The sequence below is a fragment of the Lolium perenne genome, chromosome 7 (genome assembly GCF_019359855.2).
Source record: "Lolium perenne isolate Kyuss_39 chromosome 7, Kyuss_2.0, whole genome shotgun sequence".
Lineage (NCBI taxonomy): Eukaryota > Viridiplantae > Streptophyta > Magnoliopsida > Poales > Poaceae > Lolium > Lolium perenne.
In genome coordinates this window covers 235,571,579-235,592,438 of record NC_067250.2, presented here as the reverse complement: position 1 = coordinate 235,592,438, position 20,860 = coordinate 235,571,579, and the positions used below count along the sequence as shown (strand labels likewise).

Below are 20,860 nucleotides of genomic sequence, written 5' to 3'. Positions count from 1 at the left end.
TGGCGATCGCCATGTCCATCCGCGACTCTGCAAGCCGCTCGTGGACCTCACCGATGACGGCGAGGCAGGACCAAGCGGCTCGGTGAAGGACGAGCCCGTCGACGAGCGCGTCAAGCAGGAGGTCGTCACCGACGACATGTACAACTTCCACCAGTACTACGACGCCTCCGGCCGCCGCAAGTACTTCTAGATTAGGTTTAGTTTAAATTTAGTCAAATTTCATTCAAATCTATGTAAGTTTGGACGAATCTAATCGAATCTCGCTTAAGTTTAAATTTTTCGAAATTTTATTTGGGGACGCGACTGAGAGCGACGTCCCAAACGCGGCACGAATGAAACACGTCCCCTAAACGCTCAATCCGGCGCGTTCTGTGGACGGTTTGGGACTGCTCTTAGCTTGTTTTAGACCAAACTGGAAAAACTAGTATTGCCAAGGTTGAGGCATTATAGCGTCAAAAAAAAAAAAGGTTGAGGCATTATTAGCTAGAGGACTGCGGACACGGAGTGGAGTGGGCTCACGCAGCACTGGAGTCTGGAGGTATGCTCTCCATTCCTTTCCCCTGGGCTCGTTGATTTTCATACTCCACCGCTGCCCATTTCTTTGTGATCTTCCTCTCTCTGCGTTCCCCGTGGTGTCCCAAATCCTTCTCCGACCAGCGTATTTACGTCATACTATACTCAGTTCTTGATTTTCCCCTGCTGCAGCTTTCCTGCACACCACCTGTTCGACGAAACGCCTCTGAGCTCAGACCCCATGGCGGAGGCGCCAGACAGCCGGAGAATGTCCCCCGCTCCCACCAACATAGGCGCCCTCCCCGAAGAGATCCTCCTCCGTGTCATGTCCTACCTGCCCACGCGCGAAGCCGTGCACACATGCTTGGTATCGCCGTACTGGCGTGACCTCTGACGGACTGTGCCCTGCATCAACGTGTCTATCATGGAGTTCAAAGACGATGATTACGAGGACGACTTCGAGCGTGAAGTGGCGTTCAAGAGATTTGTGAACCATTTTCTGATGCTCCGTAACCCTGTTCCCCTTGTTGAGTTCCGCCTCACGTACAGCATGAGCGATGACGACCGCTCTGACTCCGATGACGCCAACGACTGGATCTCCCATGCGTTACAGTGGAATGCTCGGGTTGTCAAGGTTGTCAATCAGCATGAACCATTGGAGATCGATCATGAGGTGTTCACTTCAAGCTTCTTGAAAAGGCTGCACATTAGCAGCGCTGACTTGTTCCCTGGTTTCTTTAGTCAGCTCCAGACGGGCTGCCCAGCATTGGAGTATCTGTTCCTATTTGACTGCCTCATCATGGACCATGAGATTTTCTCCATGACAGTCAAGGTTTTGATCCTCTCTAAACAAGTTGCGTTCAGTGACCAGGCTTCTATTTCGGCTCCAAGTCTCATATATCTGTCCATTGAGGGTGATATTCGATCGGGCAGGCTACCTGTACTAAAGAGCATGGCATCTCTAGAGACTGCATCAGCCTTGATTTCGGGAGCAATCACAGATTGTGATGCGGATGCTATCAGGCAGTTCCTGGGAGGCCTCTCTAATGTTACAAGTTTGGATTTCCGTTACAGGGATCAGAAGGTAAGCTTCTTGATTTCGCATCAATGTCCATGTTGCCTTTTTTTCATACATCTCATTGATTTTGAGATATACCTAAGCATGTCTTGTTTTTTTTTTTGTGTTGACCCTTCACTATTAAACTAGACAAGTCATTGCATACTATAAGTGCAAACCTAGTATCTTGATACTGATAGGGTTATCAATGTTGTCTCGATTCCACTAAATATAATCTATTTCATATACTCATTTCGTAGATTCAGGACTTGCTGATCAACATATTTTAATCTGAGTTTAGATTCATAATAAAACTTAATCATTTCGTAATCATTCTTACTACAATAACTGGGTTACATTGTAGCTTCAGTTAGCATTTCTTTGAAAAGATGTGAAACATTCAAGGCAGCATATGAATGTAAAGTGTTTCAGCTACTGTTGTGACTCCCAACTCTCACAAAACAGACTGGACCAATCTAACAGATTATCATGGGAAGCGACTATGGCGATTTAGGTAGCATATTCTCCATAGTAATGATTGTCTCTCTAGGAAAAGTAGAAGTGTATCATTGTTTAATATGCGGTATTTTTGCTTAAAGCGATTTCTGTTTGTGATGCTATATTTTCATATCCAATGTGTTAAAGATATAGTATTCTACCTGTAAGATTTTTTTAGTGGGCAGTCTATTAGACCCAGTAATAACGTATTGTTAGCTCGCTGCCGATATATTTGTCAAGTTTGGCTGAATCAGAAAAACAAAGTGTAAAATATAGCCTGGGTTTGATATTGTCCTAATCCTTTGAACCGTGTGCAGCTGACCATGGAAAAGAATTTTCAATGGTGTCCAAGATTCAGCAAACTTGTAGACCTCACTCTTAACCGCTCCTGTGTGCACGCCGAGTTCTATGCACTGATTGTCTTCCTTCAAAATTCACCCAATGTGAAGAAGCTAACTCTCAAGCTAAACCAGGTATGTGTTCTTGGCCACATTGTGGATTATTCGGTGCATATTTATGCATGTACCATGAAGAAAAAACCAATAATTATTTTGTTGCTAGGGTTATGCATCTGCAATCACGGGTGAGCTAGAGGACAGATCATTTACATGTGAGCAGCTTCAGATTGTTAAAATCAAATGCTCGGAGACAAGTGAGATGCTACCTAGGGTGACTCAGTTTTTGCATGCTAGAGGCATAAGGCCTGATCAGATGCGTATCAATCGCCGGAACTAAGTCCGATGTAGCAGTCACCTGGAACTAAGTCCCATGTTTCAGGTTCTAGGGCAGCTGGAATGACATTGGATCACTCATTCACCTCTCATCGCAGATAAACATGATGTCCTGTTGGATCTACATTGGTTTGCTCTGGTTTGGTCTGAAGGAACACGGCGAGCATCTTTGCTGTTTTAAGTCCTTTTTGCGCAAAAGAAACGACGTGATGAATTAAAAGGATTTTATGCTCACGGTGGGCCAGAAAAAACACTCTTTACGTTGCCAAAAAATACTTCCGGTTACCCTGCATTGCACATACATGGATAGTTGCCGTTCTGATTGGATCTCGTATTGCTCCATTGAGACATTGATGCATCATTTGTTGAAACTATTCTGCTAGCTCTTTCGGATTTAAATATTTATGGATTCCTGAGGTGCATGGCTGTGCAATTCTGCAGAAAACTTTACGTTGCCTTCTCCATTGTTTGTGAAACAAAAATGTTCCATGTCATGCATTTTCGAAATTTGGCATTTGATCTTTATAGCTTGCTCAACCTTTTATGATGTTCCTGTTAAACATGCGACACTAAATTGCACGTCATATGTAAACATAGTATTCCCTGCATCTACTTACGCCTATGTACAATGTCGTGCATTCAAATAATGTCAACTCTACAAGACTTCCCTAAAAGCTAAGGTCAACCGTACATGCAAAAAAGTAAAGTAGGGGCATCCCATATTCAGTTCACATAAAACATGAATGCCTAGGATTTTATGTCCAAATAAAGGCACCACTTTTGCAGTCAACCAAATAAAGGCCACAAAAGGCTGCCAAAACTTTCCAAGTCACGTTACGCCAAAGTTCGTTTAAATTTGTACATAGTTTGCAAAATATAAACTAAGACATAGATAAAAACTAAACTACTAATAGAAGGCCTTGTAGGTGCCGCCTGCCTCAAAGTTGTCGTCCTAGGCAGTGTCGTTGGTGCCGGCGCCGGCCCCATAGACCCCTCGTCGAGGTCGATAACATTGCTGTTGTCTGTCACCGGCCGGTGGGGCGGTGTTGACAAAACGGCTTAAGAGCGCCGCCTGGCCCGTCACCGACCTGTGGTACGCTGCCTGGAGCTCTAGCTCGAGCTCCAACCATGCTTTCTCCTTCTCCAGCGGCGGCAGGGGAATGACCAGCTTCTTCTTCTTTGGGATCCGAAGGTAGAGGCGCTTGGGCAGCGGCGAAGGAAGCACCTCGTCCTTCACCGTCCTCTCCTTCTTTGGGTGAAGCAGCGCCGCGCGCGGAAGAAGAGTCACCCGGCTCGCGCATGACGATGCCGCCGACGCTTCGTCGAGCCCGACGAGCCAACGATGAGGACAATAGCGCGCTACGGAGGGTCCGACCGGTAGCCGTGTTGGGCGAGCATCTAGTCGGAATTATGCTCGGACCACGAAACACGTCGACCGATGCGGTTGAAGCGGCCGACGAAGCGCGTGAGCTTCGCCTCTTGCCTGCACTGGAAGAAACGGAGCCGCTCCGTGTTGTTCGTCGCCCATGACAGGGAGTTCCATTGGGCCCGATGCTTCATGAGAAGACGAGCCTTGTGTAGCATCTCCTCCTCGCCCATAGTTAGGTTGCACGGGCGATGCGTGAACTCGCCCTCCTCACCGCTGGTCCTGCTGCTGCCGGTTTCGTGGTTGTGCGCCATGGATAGGGAAGATGGAGGTGTTTGGCTAGGGTTTTCTCGGCACCGAGCGAAGAAGCGAGAGAAGAGATGAGATGGGCGCACCTGTAAGTTTGACCAACTATATATACAAAAAAGTGTTAACATTTATAATCCCAAATAATATTTTAGAACCATCATAAAATATATTTTCATATTATGTGCATTTAAAATTTAAATGTTGATATTTTTTATGTATAGTTGCTCAAACATTATTATTTTATATTTTAACTTTAACTAAAAACTATAGCCGTCCTAATTTGAGGAGGAGGAACTATAGTGTACCGGATGATTAGCTCTGTTTAGATTAGACTAGCCAGTCAAAGCCGGTCCAGAGGAGTGCACTGCACTCACGGACGCAGCACTGGAGCTGGTGTGCTATCCAATTCCTTGATTCTCGTTTTTTCTTCCGCCCATGCCCATTTTCTTCTGATCATTCTCTCTCTGCGTTCTTTGTGCCGTCCCAAATCTTTGCCCTGACCTGGGGATCTTCGGCTTACACCCAGTTCTTGATTTTTCCCTGCTGCAGCTTCCATGCACACCACCTGTTCGACGAAACGCGTCTGAGCTCTGCCCACCATGGCGGCGGCGGCGGACAACCGGAGAATGGTCCGCGCTCGCGTCCCACGCGCGCCAGGGAGGATCGGCGCCCTCCCCGACGACGTCCTCCGCCGCATCATGTCGCAGCTGAGCTCGCGCGAGGCCGTGCAAACATGCCTGCTGGCGCGGCGCTGGCGCAACCTCTGGCGGGAGGTGCCCATCATCAACGCGACTTTCGAGGACTTCGAAGACAGCGCCGCTGCCCATGACAGAATCGAGCGTGAGGCGATGTTCAAGAAGTTCGTCACCCGTTTCCTGCTGCTACGCAACTGCGTCGGCCTGGACGAGTTCCGGCTGGACTACAGCCTGGCGGGTGGCACCGAGGACCTCAGCGCTGGCTCCGCCGACGCCAACCTGTGGATCTTCCATGCGTTACGGTGGAATGCTTGGGCCGTCAAGGTTCTCAGCCGGGAACATCAACTCGAGCTCGACCCTGCGGTATTCACTTCGAGCTTCTTGAGGAGGCTGCATATTTCCAGTGCTAGATTGGTCCCAGGTTTCTTTGATCAGCTCCAACTGGGCTGCCCGGCGCTGGAATATCTGTTCCTATCCGATAGCCTCGTGATGGACCATGAGATTTTCTCCAACACGGTGAAGTTTCTCATCCTCGCTGAGGAAGTTATGTTCTCATGTGATCACGATGACCCAGTTTCTATCTCTGCTGCAAGTGCCATTTCTGTCTCCATCGAGTGTGATCTTTCGGTGGCCAGGCTACCTACACTGAAGAACATGGAATCTCTAGAGACTGCATCAGTATTGCTTTGTGGACATGTCAGAGCTTGTGATGCTGATGGTATCAGGCAGTTTCTGGGCGGCCTGTCTCATGTTACTAGTTTGGACTTCCGTTATATGGATGGAAAGGTACGGTTCTTGAGTTGGCATCACTATCTGTCATACCTCCATTTTCAGTACATCGTTGTATTGCATTGATCTCCAAACATTTATCAATTTGTTCTGGCATGATCCCATGGTTCTTAACATCTATAATATGCAAGATGAGTGATTATGTAGCATAAACGCAAACCAAACCTTTTGTGTCAACTCAATATATTTCCTTTCATAGTTTCATATGCTCATTTTGTGCGTTCATCAGATCGACGACCAAAATGTCTTAGTTGGAGGATCGATTTCATAATAAAGCTCGAGCATTTCCTATTCAGTCTTAGTGCAATACCTGGGTTATAATGTTGCTTACATTATCATTTCCTATTCATTCTTAGTGCAATATAATAGTACTTGGGTTATATTTTTGCTTCCATTATTATTACTTCAAAACGATGTGAAAAATAAAGGCATAATACCAGTGCAAAGTACTTCAGAAATTGTTATCATTCGATCAGTTTATCATGGGAAGCAATTTTTTTTTCGAAACGGGGGCAAAAGCTCTGCCCCGATCTATTGATTAAGAAGGAGTTAAACAAAGTTACAAAGATACAAGCCGGAAACAGGCTTAACCAAAAACAAGGATTGCTCTCCCGACATCATATCCCCCAAACGTTTTGCCTAGCCTCTCTCTTGATTCTATCAAGAACAACATAGGTGGGGGAATGCTTGTTGCAAAAGACCCTCGCGTTCCGCTCGCACCAAATCTCCCAAGTTATGAGCAAGGTGAGGATTGCTAGGGCCTTGCGGTTGGGGAGGCTCCCTGCCGCCAACCCATTCCACCAATCTAATATTTGAACCAGCCCATGGGAAGCAATTATGGCTGTTTTTTTAGCATATTCTCCATGTTAACAATTCTCTCTTGGAAAATAACAAGTGTATGATTGCTTAATATGCGGTATATTTTGTTAGCATGATTTATTCTTGTGCTGCCATTTATTCATTTCCACTTAGCTCTAAAATTTTCAGTGTGCACACAACCAGACATAGTAGTTATGCACTGTTAGCTCCCTCCTGATATTTTGCAAGTTTGGCTGAATCATAAAGAATATGGCATGGGTTTGATGTTGCGTTCTACACCTTTGAATCTTGTGCAGCTGACCATGGAAAAGAATATCCGATGGTGTCCGACATTCAGCAATCTTATAAACCTGACTGTTGATACCTCGTGTGTCCGTGCGGACTTCTATGTACTGATAGTCTTCCTTCAGAACTCACCCAGTCTGAAGAAGCTCACTCTCAAACTAGACCAGGCATGTGATCTTTGCCACATTATGGATCCTTAAGTTAATGTCGATGCATTTACCATGCTGATAAAACCTTTTTTTTTGTAGGCGTGTGTGTATGTAATGTCTGGTGAGCTGGAAGACAGATCATTTACATGTGAGCAGCTTGAGATTGTTGAAATCATATGTTCAGAGACAGATGAGCTGCTACCCGGGGTGACTCAGTTTTTGCGTCATAGTGGCATAGGGACCGATCAGATGCGCATCACTCACAAGAACTAAGTCTAATGCAAGGCATCCTGTCATTCACCTCGCAAGCAAACATGATGCCCTCTTATGTTTACATTGGTTCGCTCTAGTTTAGTTGGAAGGAACTCTGCATATGCATGTTTGTTGCACTCGTCCTTTTTAACACCCTAGAATCACCATGATAAATTTGAAGGATTTTCTGCTGATGGCGAGCCACAAGAACATGAGACATCTAGTCTGTGGTGCCAAATAAAAGAAAACTTCTGGGAGAAGGTCACATTGCGTTAGACATACTCACATACATGCATGATTGCCCATTCTTATTTGATCTTGGATTGGTCCAATGACGCATATTTTCGTGAAACTGTTAGTATTTGCAATGCTGCAGAAAACATGCCGCTGCCTTTTTGGTTTTTTTTTTTTTTGGGAAGGAAAATGTTTCCGGCCATGTCATGTCATCTTTGTTGAATTTGATATTCAGTCTTTTATTACATGCTCAACCTTGTATGATATGATCTCCATGTTAACGATGCAACGCTAAATTGCACTTCATTTGTGAATGTATAACATTCCCCTTTGCTGATCTGCATCAATTTGGCGCTTTCACATATATATAATAATTTAACCGCGCAAGATATATCTAAACAAAGTCAACAATATAATAAGTCTACAAGAAAATACAGTAAAGGACAGCCTGACGACTTGAGGTGCATACTTAACATGAGTGCCCCTACACTTTAGTAAAAAGAATTGTTTGTGTTGCTGAAGCTGAAAATAATCCTTTGCTAGCAAACGTGCAGATTCTGCTTTGGGAGGCCATTGCAACAACGTGGTCTGGATGCTCAAAACAAATTGTCTTTAAACAGCCTGAAGCCCACAGAGCTCGTGGCGGTACTTCTCCATTTTAGGGCCAAGTTTCTCCTTCAACGTCTCGAAGGCCAGAAGTGCCAGCATGCTACCTGTGCCGGCAGGCTTCGACTTGCAGATCCCTTCACGGGGCGGCATGATGGTGAGCTTCTCCACGACATTGCTCAGCGCGCCTACGCAGCTCCGGTCGTGCTCCCTCGCCAGTTGCTTGACATCGTACAACTGCTGCCCGATAAGCTTACGTGCCATCTTCATGAAGTCGTCGACGCTGTCCGGGAGCTTCTCGCCGTACATCATGGTCACGAAGTAGGCGACGTGGTAGGCGCCGGTGAAGGTCGCCCACGACGGCCGGGCTCTGATGAGGCCAGAGTCCCGAAGCAGCCAGCGGAGCCTGAAGCCGTCGATGCCGTCCCGGGGAAGCCGGCTGAAGTCGACGCCGTGGTTGGCGAGGTAGGCGACGGACTTGGGGTCTCTCGCGTGTTTTGGGGAGGCGACGTCGAACCCCCGCAGGTTGAACTCCCATGCGAAGCGCCGGCCGTCGTCGGTGCAGACGGCGATGCCCACCTGCAGAGGCCTGAGCAGGGCCACGTTGGCCCGGATGACCTCGTAGCGCTCGTCGGTGGTGAGGTCGCGGTGGCTCCGGCCATTGCCGTGGCCGAGGACGCAGCCGGGGTACTGCACATTTAGGGCGACGTGCCGGGCGCGCGGCGCGATCTGGTGGAGGAGCCGTGATTCGGCCTTGAAGTTCTCGGCCCACACAGAGCGGACGGCGACCTCCATGCTGCTCGCCGGCGACAGCTAGAAGGTTTCTTTTGCTCCGAATACGACCGGTGGCTGCCCTACGATCGAGATTGATGGGGAACGAGGGCGTCTGTTTCGGTTTCTGCTGGACCTGCTTTATATTGAGAGCTGTAAAGGTGAGGCAAGAACGGGGGAACGTGTCCGACTCTACCCTGGACGCCGAGTTCGCACGGAACTGGTTTTCCGACAGGACAGTAACGTCAAGGAAGTTACTTCTAATGATGCAACAAAATTGAGAGGAAACAGAACAAAAATGTACTGAAGCCAATGCCAGGAAGATAAGATTACAAAGCACGCGCGGCAACTTCCACAGCCGGCACGGCAGAGACCTCAACCGGACACCGGCACACCGGACACGTCCGATGCGACCACAGCCACACGTCGATGCACCCTTCGTGGAACAGGTGCGTGCACGCCGGCAGCTGCTTCACCACCTCCTTTGGCCTAATCTCGGCGAGGCACACGGCGCACTGGTCGCCCTCTCCGCCGCCGCGCTTCAGCTTCTCGTACTTGTACACCGGCAGACCGGCGATCGCTACCCGTCCTAGCCCGACGGCCGGTTCCCGTGGAAGCGCCGCCATGGACTGGTCACTCTCCGGATCTTGCTCATGCCGCAGGCGTCGCAACCTTGCGCGAGCGCGCGCGCGCTCGCACAGCCCGGCGACGAAGACGAAGACGAGCAGGAATGTGGCGATGCGGATGTTGATTCTCCAGGGGACACCTGCGAGGTACAGTATGGCACAGGTTATTCCCACCGGAGCAGCGACGATGAGCGCGAGCTTGAGCGGCATGCCGACCGGCGACTGGATCACGCCGAACCCGATGTTGTTTTCTAGGTGCTGCGATTTGCAGTGATTTTGTAAGGCTAGCGCATGGCTTGGTCTATGTGCTTCCTAGAAGTAACATCCGCATCCAAAAATTTCCTTCCTAGAATCCTAACAAGTAATTCCAAATGTGCCGGCGTGCGTGAGTGTGTTGTGTGACTGCAAGTGCTCGTGTCGATGGCGACAAGCTGGCTGGCCATCTTGGAGCATACGTGGTCAAATTTTGGATCAGGCTGCCGCGCCATGAACTGCTCGCATTATCCAGCCTTGTGTGTGTGTTTGAAATTTGGATTCGATGTTGGTGAGGACAGAGGTAGTTAATTTGCAGCGTGCTACGCTATTTTTCGATTATAAAAAAGGGAAGCGTATTTATCAAAACTACTACCTCTATTTCAAATTAGGATGCATATAGTTTTTGATCAGGAACAAATTTTCCAAAATTTGACCAACTCTATAGAAAAAGTGTATTGACATTAATTATGCCAAATAAGTGTTTTTAGAAAAATTATGAAATATATCTTCACATGGAGTGCATTTGATATTTTAGATATTTTTAATTTTTCTATATAGTTGGTCAAACTTTAAATTTATTTAATTTGATAAAAAAACAATATGCATCCTATTTTTGGATAGAGGGAGTATATCCAACGCACACACACACTACTACTCAGTCCATGAATAACTATGGTTTTTTTTTCTTTTTGGAGGTCAAACATTTCCAACTTTGACTAATTTTTTACACAAAAATAGCAACATATGTGACATCAAATTATTGCAGTGTTGAACTACATGTCAAGATGAATCTAGTGATATTAATTTGGTGTCATAAATGCTACTAAAGTTAATAATGTTTGACTTAAGACATGTCCAAACGTAAACTTATTTAAGGACGGAGGGAGTACATTAGAATGACTAATGGAAGCAATCCCAAACAAAATATGTATAGCAATGAACAATTTAGAAATTATTTTTTTCCGTTGAGCTGCCCCTTGCATCAAGGTAGTCATTTTGTGTTGGAGATGAGCAAAAGTTCCGTGCAGACGTGATGTCCCGTGAATGTTTGCACCGTGGATTTCACTCACTTTGGTGCTTTGAGATTCGTGTGCCAAGTTTCAATCTGTTTTATTATGTTTAAGAAATCTAAATCAGATTGATGTGCAAAAGAAAAAAATGAAACCGTGCACGGGACAATGGCATTTCTCTTGTGCGGTGAGCCTGTAGTAGTATTATCAAGTTGGAACTTTTCGATGATAGTGTGTAAAAGTTCATAAGCATGCAAATTTATAATGATATAAGTAGCTTGAAAAGTAAATTGCAAGATGCAAAAGAACAAGGTAGACAAGATCATAGACACAAATATTTATTTCGATGTTTTCATAGCTAGAACTATAGCATGCATTTGCCAGGCCCCCACAATAGACCGGTTAACCCCAAAAACTATGGTGGAGGCTAGTATTAGTTATCGGCCATTGGTACACACAATTAGCGTTGGTTTCACTAGGTGAAAGTTCAAGTTGTCAAGTCCAAGAGGACAATCCATAATGCCTAAGTGGTCAAGCCCAAGAGTACAACCCATAATGGCGCTGTTATCACCAGATTTTGGTCAAATCCGAAGGTGGGCCGTTAGAGAGATGGGCTTGGAAGATTACACGTGGAAGATCTCTGAAGCGGCCTTGCACGGAGAATTTGGGCTAGTTTGCCCGTGTATCTTTAATTATAGTAGATTGTATCGTAGATTGAAAGTTAGAGTTTGTCTCGTACACGGTGGGGATATTCCCACGTTAGAAAGTCCCCTGGACTATAAATATGTATCTAGGGTTTATGGAATAAACAACAACTCACGTTCAACCCAAAACAAACCAATCTCGGCGCATCGCCAACTCCTTCGTCTCGAGGGTTTCTACCAGGTAAGCGACATGCTGCCTAGATCGCATCTTGCGATCTAGGCAGCACAAGCTCCACGTTGTTCATGCGTTGCTCGTACTGAAGCGTCTTTGATGGCGAGCAACGTAGTTATCATAGATGTGTTAGGGTTAGCATAGCTCTTCGTATAGCATGTTTACGTAGTGCAACCCTTGCATGTCTAGCCGCCCTCACATCTGTCTCAGGTGTGGGGGCGGCACCCCGCTTGATCATTATTTAGTAGATCTGATCCGTTACGGTTGCTCCTTGTTCTGCAAGGATTAGTTTAATATCTGCAATAGTTAGGCCTTACAAAGGGGGGGAGGATCCAACGGCACGTAGGGTGGCGTTCGCAAGTCCTAAACAGGATGTTCCGAGGATCAACTTCATGTTGGTTTTTAGGCCTTGTTTAGGATCGGCTTACGATCACCGTGCGTGGCCGCGAGGCCCAACCTGGAGTAGGATGATCCGATTATGCGGTGAAAACCCTAAATCGTCGTAGATCTCATTAGCTTTATCTTGATCAAGCAGGATCACCATATATTCGTGCACCCCGTACGAATCATGGGTGGATCGGCTCTTTGAGCCGATTCACAGGATAACCTGAGAGCCGATCGAGGCTCGTATTTAATGTTTACGTGTATGCCATGCAGGAAACTAAGCGAGGCATCCCCATCACCTTCCTGACCAGGTATAGGTCAGGTGGCACGCCCTTGCACTTCGCATCGCCGCGTGTGACCAGAAGAGCATTGCGGGCCGTCGCTCGGAGGGGTCTCAGCCAGCCGCAGCTCTAGGCTCTTCCCGGCTCTACAGTGTTGACAAGCCGCTGCCCGCCGGTGGGTTTTGGCAGTCAACACATTCTGGCACGCTCGGTGGGACCATCATCTACATCAACCACATCGCCATCTACATCTGAGATGGCGGACGGCACGCCAGTCACCTACGAGGAGCTGCCTGACGAGCTCAAGAAGAGATATGACGAGATCAAGGTCACCCTCGAAGCCGACCTCATCGGCTCTTTTCAGAGAACCCGTTCCCATGGCATCGATGGAAGGGATTCTCACCGCAAGGTGCACTCGATGGGATAGATCTCTCTCGCCCGTCGGAGGAACGCACTGGGGCCCCGCGGCAGAGATCAACTACTTGGTGGCTCACTCGCTACACCGCCACTCAAAACTTGGTCAACGTGTTGGAGCGTCTCGGTCTGCGCGTGATGCAGGCGATCCTGAGCCACCAGTTCTCGCCGTCAGGACGCGCTCTCGGGACGCATCGTGGAGAGTTGCCACTCCAGTCCGTCCACCGCTGCCATATGCGTTGGCAGCACCAGTGAAGTGCCGGCTACACCGGCATTCGTCGTCTACAAGATCGGTGGTGACCCTAGTGACTACCGGTTCTTGGCTGAGGCGCCTAAGGAGATCCCTCAAGGATACGCGTGTACGTATGTGCGATTGTGGCAATCGGCCACTCTCAAACCAGGCCACAACGTCGGGGACTCCGGCGCAAACAGGAGGAACGTCGCAACAGAGCTTGAGAAGCGCACGTGGCTAACTAAGTACGCCACCCCGACGAAACTCCCGAGCCCAGCTCTGCAGCTTGGCTCAGAGCTGGAAAAGCAAACATGGCTGGCTAAGTACGCCACCCCGGCGAATCTTCGAGTGCAACTCCCGCAGCCAAAGACAATGGGATCAGATCGCACCATACCGAGAGACCAGTTCGGCATGGTGCCGAAGAGAAGGGCAATCGGCTATTCCAAGCCGTACCCGACGAGTACGAGATGATCCCGCTGCCACCTAAATATCGGCTCCCTGACTTCTCCAAATTCAGTGGATCAGATGGCTCCAGCTCCATCGAGCACGTCGGCCGATATTTGGCGCAACTAGGACCGGCTTCAGTGTCGGATCAGCTACGCGTGAGGCTCTTTTCACAGTCCCTCACGGGATCGGCTTTTGGATGGTACACCTCTTTGCCAGCAAACTCCATCCGGTCTTGGAAGCAATTGGAAGAACAGTTCCATATGCAATACCATTCAGAAGCTTCCGAGTCTAGCATTGCCGATCTAGCACAACTACGTCAGAAGCGCGGAGAAACGGTGACAGTACATCCAGCGCTTCAGGAATCTTAGGAACCGATGTTATTCGGTTCGTATAACTGAAAAGGAAGCAGTCGAGTTGGCAGTAGCTGGCCTTGCAACACAGCTCAAGGACATGGCCTCCCAAGCAGATTATCCCTCGCTGGCGCACATGGTTCAGAAACTATCAGCATATGAACAGCGCCACCCGGACCTGTACCAAGACAAGTTCAAGCGTGCAGTAGTCCTGGTCGATGCAGAGGAAGACGAAGTTCCTGCGGGAGACCAAGAAGTAGCAGTGGCTGAGTGGACTCGGGGAGGAACCCCCGTATCCTGCAAATGGGTAAAGCCACCAGGGCCGCCGAGGGGATTTGATTTTGACGTGACCAAGACTGAACAAATCTTCGACCTCCTGCTCAAGGAGAAACAGTTGACGATTCCTGAAGGTCTCAAGTTCCCCACGGCGCAAGAGCTGAACGGAAAGCCATACTGCAAATTCCACAACTCGCTCTCCCATGCCACCAACGACTGCAGGGTGTGGCGTCAGCACATCCAAGCGGCGATAGAGAAGGGGCGCCTAATTTTCAACCAGTACGCCATGAAGGTCGACACCCAACCCTTCCCCGCCGTTAACATGGTGGAAGTCACCTACCCTGAGGGTTGCCAGCCAGGTCCCTCGTTCAGCATCAACATGGTAGGACCTGGGAACCACTCTGGCAAAGATGGAGATGAGGGCAGCTGCTCTCATAGCAAGGACACAGAGGAAGCCGCTCCACGCGATCGGCTCCATCATGATGGCAAGCGCTACGTCACAGAGGGAGAGGTGAAGAATATAAGATATCAACGACCTCTCTCTGATCACCTCCTCAACAAATATGTGAGTCAGTACGACCAACGCCGACGGTCCAACTATGATGATGAAGGAGATCGTCTGGCTAGAGAAGCCAGAAGACATCGTCGGCAGGATCGCGATGAGGAGGAGCACGAGCGCCGTGCCACGGACACATCAAGGGAGCAAGATGACAACGCCAGACACTGGGACTGCCCTTTCTTCAGACACTGCTGGGATTCAGGAATGAGCCGATTGCCCACAATCGGCAATTGCCCAGAATGCAACAAGAAGAAGAAGGAGGCAGCCAACGTGTCTGTGTTCAAGCGCTTAGGACCTCTCCCGCCACAAGGCAAACGCGCTGAGTCACCTCGTTGGGCAGATCTTGAGGATTCCGAAGACGAGGGACCAGAAGAAGAAGACAGGTACCACCGTCCAAGGTGGTGCCCTGACGGACTCAGCCGTTCACAAAAACGCAGGGTTCAGCGGTTGCGCGGCCTGGAGGAAGCCGAAAGGTTATACCTGCATACGCTAAGGAAGGCACGGCCTGATCTGGCTGCAAAGGTTCAGCGAGCCCTGGATGAAGAGGGTCGTCCACGGAGAATGGAGTGGCGTCCCAAGCAAAAGAAAGCCGATGATGAAACATCGGCTGGCACAAACATGGTGCTCGTCTTGCCGACGGAGCTTAGTGCTCTACGATTATACGATGCACTCAAGGTGGACGACAGCAGGCGCATCAAGTCAGAGGTTGGGTTGGTTTTATCCAGCCTGACCGAGTAGCAAGATTGACCCAATGAGCAAACTGGGCGAGGCTGATCCTTGTGATCGGCCCCAAAAAACTTATGGAGGGGCATTACAAAACCTTCATCGAACGAGCAATGTGGAGGCCGATTCCAGCAATCGGCCAAAATTATCCTCTGCACATATTCTGCTTGTATTCAGCAATGATCCACTGGGCAGCGGCCACGACGGTAGATGAGAGTCAGCATGAATCTTTGCGAAGCCGACGTGCAAGTGCAGTGCCCTGACTAACCATAAAAGCCGATATCTGCAGTCATTTGGCAGATTCGGCTCGGGGGGCATGTAGTCAGATGAACATGTGCAGATAAACATGTGCAAACATGCGTTGCAGTGAAACATTGGGGGCCGATTAAGAAAAATCGGCCAAATAAATTTTTTTTTCAGCCGATGCAAGGGCATCGACTTCAGAACTAAGAAGCGAAGCCAGACCGGCTGGTTATATGCTCAAAGTTCACATCGACATCGACGGTCAGTGAGGAGCCGATCTGACCAAGGCGCGAAGTAGGCCGGAGAAGCTCGGGGGGCAGCTCACCCTGAAGGTTCTCTGCTTTGGGGAGCCGATTTGGTGAAATCGGCTAACTCTGCATAGGCGGCACATTCGGCTGATCCATTACCGTTCTCGCCTCGACTGAGACTCGGGGGGCAGCTGGCTGGTGGCTGCTTTGTTTTGGAAAGCTGATCGGAGTCGCATCGATCGGCCCCCGCATTGTGATCTCCTCTCGAATCGGGATAGGAGGCCGTGGGTTTTGTTTGTTACAAGTTTGGACCGTCCTGTCGCTACAAGAGGAGGAAAGGGACTAGATTCTCAAAATAGCCGATGAGTAGTTATCGGCTAAGGGATTGCGAAAAATTATGGTCAGATACCAAATCGCAGCCTGAAATGGAGAAGTTCTTGGCCTACGAGCTAGTCGACATGAGAGTCCGGCTTCATAGGCGACCAAAAGAAAAGAAATCCGATACGTTGCTATCGGTCTTGGCATGACAGGCGGAAGGAATGAAATTGGAGTAATTGAAGGATGAATCAAAAGAACAGTTTCATTAATTCAGAGGAGCGGCTTTACAAGAAAGAGCCGATGGCTCTCAAAAGAGGGATCTAGTGCCTAGTGCACTGCTACTACTAGTCCTATTCTACTAGTCGTCGCTGTCCTCGTCGTCACCGCCGTCGATGTCGTCGGCGCTGCTCCCGGGGAGCTCCTTGTCGCTGCTACCCCAGCCCGTGGCCGGAGCTTCTTCCTCCTCGTCATCATCATCGTCCTCGCTGTCCGCCCAGGAGCGGAAGCGCTTGGTTGGCGGGTACCCGACAGAAGAGGAAGATTCATCTTCCTCCTCTTCTTCTCCTTCTTCATCGTCGTCTTCATCCTCGCTATCCGCCCACATGCGGGAGCGCTTCTTCGGCAGGAGTTTGGCGGAGGGGAAGGCCTTGGCCTTCGCTACTTCTCCTTCTTTCTTCCCATTGTCGGGGGAGAGGAGTTTCACCTTGGAGTGAAGGCTATCCTCGTTCTTCTTCTTCGGCGAGAATTGGGGGAAGAGGTTTGAGAAGGAGGAGGAAGAGGAAGACATGGCTGAGGGAGAAGAGGGTTTTTTGGTGCCGATGGCTGGAACAGAGGAAGGGGTGAAGGAAGCTAATCGATCGGCACAGTTAAATAATGAGGAGCCTGGTGGAAATTTAATGGCATTACAGTTTCCAAGGAGATGACGCCAGAGCTATCGAATTTTGCAGAGAAGCTGAGAAGACAGGGCATAATGATAACGGATACTGCAACAGCTTTGCTCTGCCACGACATGACCCGACAAAGGAAAGCATAATGATTTTGGAAATGATATTTCCAAAACCAGGGGGGCATGTGTTATCACCAGATTTTGGTCAAATCCGAAGGTGGGCCGTTAGAGAGATGGGCTTGGAAGATTACACGTGGAAGATCTCTGAAGCGGCCTTGCACGGAGAATTTGGGCTAGTTTGCCCGTGTATCTTTAATTATAGTAGATTGTATCGTAGATTGAAAGTTAGAGTTTGTCTCGTACACGGTGGGGATATTCCCACGTTAGAAAGTCCCCTGGACTATAAATATGTATCTAGGGTTTATGGAATAAACAACAACTCACGTTCAACCCAAAACAAACCAATCTCGGCGCATCGCCAACTCCTTCGTCTCGAGGGTTTCTACCAGGTAAGCGACATGCTGCCTAGATCGCATCTTGCGATCTAGGCAGCACAAGCTCCACGTTGTTCATGCGTTGCTCGTACTGAAGCGTCTTTGATGGCGAGCAACGTAGTTATCATAGATGTGTTAGGGTTAGCATAGCTCTTCGTATAGCATGTTTACGTAGTGCAACCCTTGCATGTCTAGCCGCCCTCACATCTGTCTCAGGTGTGGGGGCGGCACCCCGCTTGATAATTATTTAGTAGATCTGATCCGTTACGGTTGCTCCTTGTTCTGCAAGGATTAGTTTAATATCTGCAATAGTTAGGCCTTACAAAGGGGGGGAGGATCCAGCGGCACGTAGGGTGGCGTTCGCAAGTCCTAAACAGGATGTTCCGAGGATCAACTTCATGTTGGTTTTTAGGCCTTGTTTAGGATCGGCTTACGATCACCGTGCGTGGCCGCGAGGCCCAACCTGGAGTAGGATGATCCGATTATGCGGTGAAAACCCTAAATCGTCGTAGATCTCATTAGCTTTATCTTGATCAAGCAGGATCACCATATATTCGTGCACCCCGTACGAATCATGGGTGGATCGGCTCTTTGAGCCGATTCACAGGATAACCTGAGAGCCGATCGAGGCTCGTATTTAATGTTTACGTGTATGCCATGCAGGAAACTAAGCGAGGCATCCCCATCACCTTCCTGACCAGGTATAGGTCAGGTGGCACGCCCTTGCACTTCGCATCGCCGCGTGTGACCAGAAGAGCATTGCGGGCCGTCGCTCGGAGGGGTCTCAGCCAGCCGCAGCTCTAGGCTCTTCCCGGCTCTACAGTGTTGACAAGCCGCTGCCCGCCGGTGGGTTTTGGCAGTCAACAGGCGCAAACAATTAGTAATGCTTAAGCATGCAAATTTATAATGATATAACTAGCTTGAAAAGTAAATTGCAAGATGTAAAAGAACAAGGTAGACAAGACCATAGACACGAAGATTTATTTCGAGGTTTGCATAGCTAGAACTATAGCATGCATTTGCCAAGCCCCCACAATAGATCGGCTAACCCAAAAAAATATGGCAGAGGCTAGGTGAAAGTTCAAGTTGTCAAGTTCAAGAGGACGAAATTTCTAGAAAAAGACCGATCTTCGCGATGGTCGAAAAGTCCATCCGCATGCGACACGTGGTGCGTTGAGGTGCCAAAATTTTTGTTGGAAGTGGTCTCTCTGCTCGCCAAGTGTCACAAGGGGAAGCAACATGAGGAGAGAGAAGACAAGGGGAGGCTCGGCTTTTCCCTTTATTTTGTAGATTCGTTTTTTCAAAATAAAATATCTTGAAAATCGTAAGTCCAAATTACGATCCGTTTTCACTTTTGAGATCCTCGCGTCGAGATCTTCAAAACTAGACCCCATGTTGATAGGTTTCGGGATATCTCTTTTTCGTACTTCCAATACTAGTATGTTGGTACTCGTGGTGTGTGTCTAACTGTACTTGTGCTTCAACTGATAAATACTTCTGTTTCTAGTGTATTTGATGCAGTTTTTTCCCTTTATTCGTTAACTGTACTCACTCGTATATGCAGATGTACTTGTACTTGCTCGTGTGTGCAGCTGTACTTCTGTAGCAGTACTCGCTCGTGTGTGCAGCTATACTTCTGTTGCTGTACTCGCTTGTGTGTGTTGTTGTACTTCGGTAGCAGTACTCGCTCGTGTTTACAATTGTACTTATGTACATGTACTTGCTCGTGTGTGCAGTTGTACTTCTTTTACCTGTACTCAGTCATGTGTAGTTGTACTTGTACTCGCTCATATGTGCGACTGTACTCGTGCTTATACGTAAATACGTAACTGTACATGTGTCTCGTGTTCTGTTTGTAACTATACTCACGCTACGTAGGCAACTGTACTCGTATCTTTACTAAGTTTTACTCAACTTTTCACTAAGAGTGAATTCCACTTTTTACCCCATAGTTTTGAATTTGTGACACGTATTACCCGCCGAGTGCAAATTTATGTAGATTACCCATTTTAAAGGCTTTCTACCCTTATTTTTTTGGTTTGTGTCCATTGGGCAAGGTGTTAGGTGACGATCGATCGGGGTCCAAAAATATCAAAACGTAAGTGATGAAGGGAACATATGGATTAAACAAGTTTGGGCATAAATCGTCAATGAGGGCCTTCTATATTTACATATTTTATCGCTCCACATCGATGTATCATACCTATTATATCTAACAATAACAAGTAAAATGATAAATTAGGTCTAAACCTTGTTTAAAGTCTTCTAACTGGAATAGTTTGGTAAAAGTTCCACTAAATAGGTAACATGTATCACAAATGCACAACTACATAGTAAAAAGTGAAATTTACTCTTTCACTAAATTGTACAGTATATCACTAGTAGAAACAAGGGCTTTGGTATTTTTGCCCCAAAGAGCTTTTGCACCGAATTTGGCACGAACCGGTTCTAATGGGGGTCATTAGCACCGGTTCGTGCCCTTTGGACGTTCGAGGGACCTTTAGCACCGGTTCGTGTTACGAACCGGTGCAAAAGATAGCTCATTTGCACCGGTTCGTAACACGAACCGGTGCTAAAGGTTCCGCGGCTGGCACGACGAACCTTTAGCACCGGTTCGTGTTACGAACCGGTGCAAAAGATAGCTCATTTGCACCGGTTCGTAATATGAACCGGTGCTAAAGGACCCTTTGCCCTATATGAGCTCACCCCCAACCAGCCAACTCTCACTTCATTTTTTCTTGGAGAAAGGTGTGTGTGTTGAGTGCTACCTTGTTTTTGTTTGGCATGCACATAAGGTGCTCGATGAAATGTCTGAGAGAATGATGACGCTTGATTTTACACAAAACAAAAATGATATGAGGTGCCAGAGTGACACTTAAGCTTTCTCCTCTTTCTTTCCTCCACGATCAAGGTTAAGCAACTTTACCCTTTCATTTGTACGGTGCTAATTTCCACTATTTATAAATATTATGATGTTTTGTAATGTTTTTTTTGATAAACTTAATTATTTGATGTAGATGAACCGGCGGCAATGGATGTACGTTGACCGACGTCTACCCGAGTTCACTTCGGGCCTGAAAGAATTTATCCGTGTGGCTGAGGAAAACCCACAGGCAGATGGTTTTATGTGTTGTCCATGTGTTGATTGCCGGAACTTAAAGCAA

At 48.0% G+C, this 20,860-nt stretch overlaps 2 protein-coding genes and 1 pseudogene across 2 annotated transcripts; 1 reads left to right on the top strand and 2 right to left on the bottom strand.

Annotated features, from left to right (window-relative positions):
* The first annotated feature begins 451 nt into the window (after positions 1-451).
* Positions 452-7,584, top strand: LOC127315510 (uncharacterized; annotated as a pseudogene).
* Positions 7,585-8,092: 508 nt separating this feature from the next.
* Positions 8,093-9,206, bottom strand: LOC127315509 (probable CCR4-associated factor 1 homolog 9). The gene has a single exon (XM_051345994.2). It carries the CDS (start codon positions 9,096-9,098, stop codon positions 8,310-8,312), a length of 789 nt encoding a protein of 262 aa, XP_051201954.1. The 5' UTR covers positions 9,099-9,206; the 3' UTR covers positions 8,093-8,309.
* Positions 9,207-9,232: 26 nt separating this feature from the next.
* On the bottom strand, positions 9,233-10,012 carry LOC127313990 (RING-H2 finger protein ATL39-like). Its single transcript, XM_051344455.2, has one exon. The coding sequence runs from the start codon at positions 9,908-9,910 to the stop codon at positions 9,404-9,406; it is 507 nt and encodes a 168-aa protein (XP_051200415.1). The 5' UTR covers positions 9,911-10,012; the 3' UTR covers positions 9,233-9,403.
* Positions 10,013-20,860: the final 10,848 nt, after the last annotated feature.

What these genes read in the sequence shown, in the direction of transcription:
- LOC127313990 (XM_051344455.2), bottom strand. Translation starts at nt 9,910, where the DNA reads ATGCCGCTCAAGCTCGCGCTCATCGTCGCTGCTCCGGTGGGAATAACC.
- LOC127315509 (XM_051345994.2), bottom strand. Translation starts at nt 9,098, where the DNA reads ATGGAGGTCGCCGTCCGCTCTGTGTGGGCCGAGAACTTCAAGGCCGAA.